The sequence below is a fragment of the Vombatus ursinus genome, unplaced genomic scaffold (assembly GCF_900497805.2).
Source record: "Vombatus ursinus unplaced genomic scaffold, bare-nosed wombat genome assembly UNPS02009205.1, whole genome shotgun sequence".
NCBI classification, from domain to species: Eukaryota; Metazoa; Chordata; class Mammalia; order Diprotodontia; family Vombatidae; genus Vombatus; species Vombatus ursinus.
Genome location: NW_020948983.1, coordinates 9,060,432 through 9,069,481, shown reverse-complemented (window position 1 = coordinate 9,069,481; position 9,050 = coordinate 9,060,432). Strand labels below are relative to the sequence as shown.

Below are 9,050 nucleotides of genomic sequence, written 5' to 3'. Positions count from 1 at the left end.
GAGAGAGAGAGAGAGAGAGAGAGAGAGAGAGAGAGAGAGAGAGAGAGAGCTTACAAGCAAGTATTTATTATGTGCTTACTATATGGGACTGGAGGGTTGCATTATATAACCTAGCCCTCTGCTCTCAAAACAAAAAGAAAGGCAGAGAGTTCATGTAAAGTAGATTTTTTTTTTACACTGGAATTTGTTTCTAGTTCTTTTAGTTTCACTCTCTCTTTGAAAATTCTACATTCAACATCAAATACCATGAGATAAAAAAATACCCAAAGAAAGGATCCCAGTGAATTTTTTTTTGTAAGAGACTAAGGCAGTGAAAGTAAAGACTCATCATAATCACAAGATTTGTAGAAGTAGAGACTCATCATCACTTATTTAATACATTGTCCTGAATATAGGCTCAAAAGTCTCTCTCCAAATAAGGCTCTGTGCCCAGAAGAGATGAGCTTTCCAGTCATGCTTGGTACCAGAACCTGAGTCTCATAAGGCTTAGAAACAAAAGCTGGTTCTACCAGTTGCAGTATTCCAGTCACATTCAGGAGCAGTGAAATGTAAAATGTTTGGGGTGAGGTGTGAGCAGGGGACTGTAGACAATGAGTAGAAAATGAAAACACCATAGCTTAATAAATCTGTTACTCACATGGCTAGATGGAACATGGCATAGAATATTATTCCTTGTAATAAAGAGACAAGTATTCGTAGTGTCAAAAGGTGATTACCCCTGGTGATTCTAGAGAGGTAAAATTTTAGAAAATGGCTATTTTTTTTGTCTTGTAAGTAGAAAAAGCTAAGCAAAAAAGTGAGAATCTGGAATTAATTTTGGAGAGCAAAATGTTGACCATGTCAGCTCCCTACTCAGTAAACAAACTCCAGTGGCTGCCTGTTGCCTCTAGAATAAAATAATAGACTTAAATCTATTCCCAACCTATCTTTCCAGCCTCCTTGTTCATTAATCTCCATAAATTCAGCAATCCAACCAAATGGGCTTTTGCTCTGTTCTTCATGCAAAATACTCTATCCCTCATCTCTGGGTCTTTGCACTAGCTATCCTTCACACGTGGAATGTATCCCTTCTCCACCTTTGCCTCATAGAATTCCTCTCTTCCTTTAAGATACAGCTCAAGCATCATTTTCCCTCAGAAGCCTTACCTGATCTCTCTGCTACTAGTGCCCTCCCTCTCAAATTATCTTTCATTTAGTGACTTTGTATCATTTTTATTTATTCTCTTTAAATATATTTGCATTTTAATGTAAACTTCTTGAGAGTAGGGATTATTGCTTTCTTTGTACTTGCATCTCCAGAGCCTGGCACATAGTAACTGTTTAATAAACACTGGTTGACTGGTTGGTTTAGATCAACAGCCAAGAAAAGAGGAAGTTCTTATTATATATTCTCATATATAAGCATAGCATGGATATATTGTAGGTTCAGTTCCAGATCATTGCAATAAAGTGAATATTGCAATAAAGCAAATCATGTGAATTTTTTGGCTTCCCAGTGCATAAAAGAGTTATGTTTATACTTTATTGTAGTCTATTATGTGTGCAATAGTATTATGTCTAAAACAAATATACATATCTTAATTAAAAACTTCTTTATTGCTTAAAAAAATACTAACCATCACCTGAGCCTTCAGCAAGTCATAATCTTTTTTAAGGGTAAAGGAACTTTCCTCCATGTTGATGGCTGCTGACTGATCAGGATGGTGGTTGCTGAAGGTTGGGATAGTTGTGACAATTTCTTAAAATAAGACAATAATGCAGTTTGCCACATTCATTGACTCTTCCTTTCACTTGAACACTTAGAGGCCATCATAGGGTTATTAATTGGCCCAATTTCAATATTGTAATGTCTCATGAAATAGAGAAGGCCAGAGGAGAGACAGAAATGGAACAGCAAGTTGGTGGAACAATCAGAGCACACACAACATTTATTGATTAGGTTTGCTGTCTTATATGAGTGTGGCGCTGAAACAATGACAATAAGTAACGTCAAAGATCACTGATCACATATCTCCATATCAGATATAATAATAATGAAAAAGTTTGAAATATTGTGAAAATTACCAGTATCTGACAGACATATGATGTGAGCACATGCAGTTGGAAAAATAGAGCCTATAGACTCTTTGGCAGTTGCCAAAAGATCTTTAATTTGTGTAAAAAAAAAAACCCCACAATATCTATGAAATGCAGCAAAACAAGGTTTGCCTGAATTGGCTATTAATCTTCTCAACTTTGTACTGGTTTCTCCCACTTATGTTTCAGATGAAAATACACCTATTGGTGTGTTTTGTGCCTCTAAACATGTTTTCTGATTTGGGAATTGAAGCTCTAAGACTTTGAGGGGTGATCAATAGATAAGGGAAACAAAGTCTGTAAGCTTAAGAGATTAGCACCCAGGAAGACAAGGGGATAATTATTATCTACATTATTTTCTGTCTACCAGGGAAAGGCAAGCAGGAGGTTTTATGGATGAAATTTGTTCTGTTCTATCCCGTTCTCCTCTTCCAGTGTGAGATTATCCATCAGTGTAATTCCTGAGCTAATGACCTAGAAACATCTGGCCACTGAGGAAGCTGATTGGCAGAGAGGGATTGAAAACACACAGGGCTTGGAGCAATAACCCTCTTCTTGTCTTCAAAGAAAAACATTTATAACTCTATACCACATGTCCCAATCCAAATGAGCTCTGTGCATGTGCTCTGTGCAATTGGGATTTCAAATAGAGTTGGGAAAAGGAGGCTAGACAGATGGGACCTGCCTAAAAGGAAGAAACTCACTAAGTCAAATCGCTACCCTTAAATCAAGGCTTCTTAACCTGCTGATCATGGATAGATTTAAGAGAGAGCCATGAACTTGGAGGGGGAATAATTAGGTGTTTATTTTTACTAATGTCTAACTGAAGTTAAGCGTGCATTTACTTAAAAATATCATTCTAAGAAAAGCACCAGAGACTTAATCAGACTTCCAAAGGGTTCCAAGACACAAAAAAAGATGGAAAGCCCTTGCTTAATGAATGTCAGATCTGTTTCTTCATGCTGATGTCAATAAAGAGAGCCATACCTGGATCTCTAAGGGTGGGAGACTTACCCCTAAGGGTTTCTGGAACTCATTCTCTTCAGTGAACTCTGGCAGAGATATGGCAAGCCCAACTTTTCCTTTTAGCCAATAGGTAGTTTGTTCTCCTTTGCCCTGTGGAAATCAATAACTAGAAGCTTAATTACAAAGAATGTCCACACATTCAATGAGTTAGACTGTTTTGGGGACTACAATCCATGAGATTTCCGCATTCTAGTGCCTTGCGGTGTGGGGAAGAGGGACAGGTGGCATATCTCTTCAGGAAATCCAACTAGGTGACTCAGTGGATATTTGAAGTGTAATATTTGGAAGCAGGAAGACCACAGTTCAAATCCTGCCTCAGACACTTACTAGTTGGACAAGTCACTTAATCTACCTCCTTCTCAGTTTCCTTATCTGTAAAATGAGGATAATAATAGGGCCTACAGCATAGGGTTGTTGTGAAGATCAAATGGGATAACATGTGTACAGCATTTTGAAAACCTTAAAGAACTATATAAATTCTAGCAATTATTATTATTGGGTCAGCTAAGTGGTGTAGTAGATAGAGCACTGGGCCAGGAATCAAGAAGACCTGAGTTCGAATCCAGCCTCAAACATTTGCTAACTCTGTGACCCTGGACAAGTTACTTAATCCCATTTGCCTCAGTTTCCTGATCTGTAAAATGAGTTAGAGAAGGAAATGGCAAACCATTCCAGTGTCTTTGCCAAGAAAACTCCAAACTGGGTCATGAAGAGTCAGACACAACTGAAAAATGACTGAACAAAAATGATCATTATTATCATTATTGAAAAATCAGGTCCTTGAAGGTTTTTATAAGAACCATAGAAAATAATAATGAAAACTATAATTATAAAAGTCACACTTAAAGCACTTTAAAATTTACAGAATAATTTCTTCATTACAACCCAATGGGTGATAATTACATGTATGCTCATTTTGTTGATGGAAAAACTGTGTCTAGGATCAAACAGCTGGCAAATGTCAAAACTAGAACTCAAATCCAAGTCTTCTGATAGCAACATTATATGTTTAAAATGAAATTTAGTAAGCTGACAGGGAACAAGTGGGTATTGTTTCTTCAAATGAGGGGAAGGGTTGCATAGTGGACAGAGTGTAAAAGACCAGGCTCAAATTCTATCCTGTTACTAGCTACATGACTATAGGCAAATTTCTTCACTCTCTGAACCTTCATCATTTGTTAACTGAGTATAATGATGCCTGTAGTACTTACCTCACCAGGATGTTTTGAAACTCAAATTAGATAAAGAATATCATTGATTTACAAACTTTAAAGCACCATATACAATACAGGTATTATTTCAAAAAGAAAACCTCAGTGCTGCTGACTACTAGAAAGTTGAAGGTAAAAATAAAAACCTCTACAACTATTTTCTGAAATCAATTGGTTTAAAAAAAAAAAGAACTTGAGAAAAGATCAGACCTTTACAACTCTGAGGTAGAGTTCTCCACTATACTGTACTCCTTTGCTATTCTCCCTGGTGCTCCAATATTGGAAGACAATGATTGGATAATCTCATTCACCTTATGATGTTATGGCCAATTCTCTTTTCCCCTCCAAGGAAGAGTACAGTGTTTAACCAAAAGTAATGATCTCATAAGTAAGGAATTTTCTTGTGTTGGGCTAGTGGGGGAGGAAAGGGAGCCCTCTCCATAGCCCTTCTCAAGTTCTACTATATTGATTCCCCATTTCATCACCAAGTCAGAAAAGCTTTAACATGGAAATTTCTAAGCTTGATTTTATTGTTAATTCAACCTTGGAAAATATACCCTCCTCATTGCTGAAGCAAAAGGGTAACGGAGGTGAAAGGAGAGTCCATGAATCTCCATGTGTTATAGTAAAGAGTTAGATATTTGATCTATAGCAGGCCATATTACAAAGATGAACTAGGTTAGTTTCCGCCATCATTACCTTTACTTTAATAGTGCCTCGTTCTTGCAGGTCATACCCCCCAATTGACCTCAGGGCACTGGCAGTGGTCTGAGAAACATGAATCCGAAGAGCTATAACAAAAAAGATACTAGTTACTGCCATGGTAATGACTTTTCCACAGATGAGGTCTATTTCTGAGGACAAACCATGTTGTTTGGGGTCCCAGATTGATATGGCCTTTTATAAAGCAAATCACAATGCAGCATCCCTGATGGAGGCAGAACTTTGGGCCAGAGTTCTTTGACCACCAGCTATAATGCCCCAGATCCTCATCTGGTCAATATAGAAATAGAAGGGCCACATTGGCATTGCAAATAGGTGTCGCTTTTCAGAATGGAAATTAATGAGCCGCTTCAGATTTCAATAGGAAGAAAGGCTGACCAGCTACTGTGCCAAAGTCTGCATGTATTATTCATGATTATCTCTGGTAACTAGAAGTACAAATGAGCTTATTTTTGAGTCGTCAGTACGTTGCATACACACTGAGAACCTACTCTGCAAACCTTTACTTACAAGAGGAGGTAGGTCAGAGTTTGGGGTTTGGATTTGGTTGGGTAAAAACCTACAGACAATGAGGTAATGGGGAGAGGGGAGGAAGATTTGTTTTCATGTGGGAAAAGCACTGGAATAGAAAGAAGGAGATAGGGGTTCTGGTCTGAGCTCCACCACTGACTGTGTAACCCTCTTCTTTCAACCGTTTTATCATGTATAAAATGATAGGCTTGGACTAGATGTTCTGTGAGTTCCCTTTTGGCTCTAAGGGTCTGGGTTCCTTATGAGCTGTAGAGAAAAACCCAGTTTTAACAAATGAAATACACTCTTTTTAAAATTTCAAGAGATAGTATACTGACATATACATACATACACACACACACACACACACACACACATATATATACATATACATATATTTATGTACTTTAAACAATCATAACCTAAATTCTATACAGGTCATATTCCTAAGTAATTTTCCCTTTTCCAGTTGATAAATTAACCACTAATTCAAGGTGATTTTTTTTTTTGTTGAGGCAATTGGGGTTAAGTGACTTGCCCAGAGTCATACAGCTAGTGAGTGTTATGTGTCTGAGGCCAGATTTGAACTCGGTCCTCCTGAATCCAGGGCTGGTGCTCTATCCTCTTCACCACCTACCTGCCCCTCAAAACGATTTTGATGAACAAAATCTCAGCAGAATAAAATAATTTGTTATTCCTTGGAGTTTTCTATCATAGAAGCCTGGAATCCCAGAATGTTCCATATCTCAGAGATCTAGTCCAACCCCTCATTTTCCCAATCCTTTCATTCTTCCTTTCACTATGTGTCAGTGTGATGACTTTGCTGTCTCTTTAGAAGGTAAACTTTCTGATGGAAGAGACTCTGTCTGCTAAAAGCCCTTTGCACACTAGGATGCCCAGAAAGTCATTTGCTCAGTGATATTTGATAAGGATGGTGTGACCTCCTTTATCTCCCTGGTGGAAAAAAAAAAGGTGACAAAAATGCAAATGGGTCTTCTAAAAATAGTCTCTGTTTAAAGACCTGAAAGGGTATCAGACTGAGAAGCCAGATATAAAGGATACCCACGGAGGCTGTTGCTTTCCATCCTGGATGCCATGTTCACAGTATCTCCAAATAGGCAGTATCTGGGCATTGTGATCCCCACCACACCAGCAACTACAGGACCTAAAGAAGAGAGTAAGCAAGGCCTTAGTGGATCAGAGCCAGGAGACTACATCTGTCCAAGAAATACGGCCGTTTCCTTTCACAAGGCAGGAAAATAAGCAATAGAGATTTTTAGGCATCAGAATTTGTAAATGAATCACTAGTACATATTAAATGCTTGTCGACTGACTGCTTCTGCATAGGACAATAATAATAGCAACAATAACAATAAAAGTCACTTGCGTTATACTTTAAAATTCCAAAGAATTTTTTTGTTTCTAGATGTGGAGTTAGAGGGCCTGGGTTCAAATTCTGGCTTTGCCAATTACCATTTATATGACCCAGAGTAAGCTGAATCCTCTCTGGGCAATAGTTTCCTCAAGTTGAAAATGAGAGGATTGGAATAGATGATGTCTAAGGTCTCTTCCAGATCTAAAATTGCAATCCTTTATACATGTTCTCATCTTATCCTCACAAAACCCTCAAAGTACATATTTCCATTTTTACAGATAAGGATATTGAGGCTCTGAGTGCTTATGTAAGGCAGCATAGTATGGGAGAAAGAATTCAATTTATTTCAAACACATTTTTAATCCCTACCACATTCAGGACATTATGGTAGACACGAGAGATTAAAAACCAAAAATGGCCAGAGAAGGAAGTTCTGCCACAAAAATCTTGAATGGAACAATAAAGCAATCAATTATCCCACCCTTCCCAAAGCCAATAAGTAGAAGTGGTAGGGGAGGGCACTTGTGTTATAGCAGGACAAAAAACGGCAGGGGTGAAGATGAAGGGATGTTCCAGGTAGCTTGCTGAGGAGCTTTGATCCTCCCAGGCATGCACTCTCAAAGTCTGGTTTAGAGGGTGGAGTAACCTAAGCGGCAGGAGACGAAGGACAGGAATGAGTCCAGGATGAGTCTCAGGTTATAACCACAGTTGAGTAGAAGAATCATGGTACCCTCAAGAGAAATAGGGAAGTTTGGAGGAAAAGGCTTCATTTTGTTGGATCTGTTTGGAGGGAGAAATCATGAAGACCATTTTGGACATACTGAGTTTACACTGCTGATGAGATGTTCCAAGTATGAGTCATTTCTATAGCACTGATAATTGTATCTATGGGAGCAGATTAGGTCACCAAGGGAAAGAGAGTATACATATAGAGAGAGTAGAGGGCCCAAGACAGAGTTTTGGTGGATACTTGTGTTTAGGAAGCAGGAGATAGATAATGATGTTGTTCATCCTTCATTTTTGAAGACCAGTGACATCATAGGTGAAATCTTGACTTGTGTGTGAATTGGATTTAAATGAGGCAGAGTTGCACAAAGTCATCAGCCTCTTTCTTCTAGTGTCACTGGAGTCCAGTGGCAGAACAAAAGTCAATATGACTGGAGATAGCCCAGGATGCTGTGGATGACCTTGGCATCTTTGATGCCTGACCAAGCTCTAAGCACTCCATAGGGCCTGCTTCAGCTGCCTTCATGGCCATGTTCTCATCTGTCCATTCTACTAGGGAAAGTCTTCACATGGTTGGAGTACACATCCCCCTAACTCACTGAGGAGTCTGAGGCCTGTCAGTTGCCCTCAACCTGGTTTAGCCCATCTGCCAAGATGGTTTTACTGGACTGTGGCTGCTGTGTATGCTACAACTTCTTGGAGACACAGGTGAGAGTTGGGTTAAGGTGGAGAAAGAGGCTATCTGTATCCAGAGAAAGAACTGATAAGTATAAAAAAAAAGAACTGATAAATAGAAGTATATATAGAATAATTTTACATATATAATATATATACCTATTTGTGTCTAATTTTAGCCATCCCTAAGGTGAGTGGGGCAAGAAAAAAAGGAAAGAAAAAAGAAAGAAATATACATATTATTTTTAGTATATATTTTAAAGGAATAGTAAGTTGTACATTTGCAGTTTCACGTGCAATCATCTTTTTTTTTTACTATACTATGTTACAGAAATGCTTGCTTTATTCCATAAATTAAAAAAAAATAATTTTTAAAAAGAAAAAGAGAAAAGGTAGTTGGTAAGAAAAGCTAAGTAGGATAGGTTGGTAAATAAAAGATTGAAAAAAGAAAGGAGAAGAAATTAGGTATGACTGTCAAGATTTTGCAGTAACTGGTAAGGAAAGTGACAACAATGATGTTGAAGATCCCCTACAGCAGTTTCATTACAGTAATTCCTCAGGGGAGCTACTAGTAAGGACAAGCGTTGAAGATCTCAACGTAGCAAGTGTGGAGGACAGGAGGAACTGTACAGTGACCTGAATGGAGAGCATGATGTTTATATTTCTGCCAAGGACAAGGGAATAATTTTGATGCTTAAGGTGCAAGATGATCTTCACAGAAGAGAAGG

General features: G+C 38.3%; 1 protein-coding gene across 1 annotated transcript in view; it reads right to left on the bottom strand.

Annotated features, from left to right (window-relative positions):
- LOC114035477 (guanylate cyclase 2G-like) overlaps positions 1–9,050 on the bottom strand; it is a 68,156-nt gene that overhangs the window by 1,104 nt on the left and 58,002 nt on the right. Inside the window, exons 19-21 of the mRNA XM_027851630.1 lie at positions 6,613–6,711; positions 5,013–5,104; positions 3,091–3,192 (exon numbers count right to left, since the gene is read on the bottom strand). Coding sequence (XP_027707431.1) covers positions 3,091–3,192; positions 5,013–5,104; positions 6,613–6,711 — 293 coding nt within the window. The remainder of the gene's footprint in view (positions 1–3,090; positions 3,193–5,012; positions 5,105–6,612; positions 6,712–9,050) is intronic.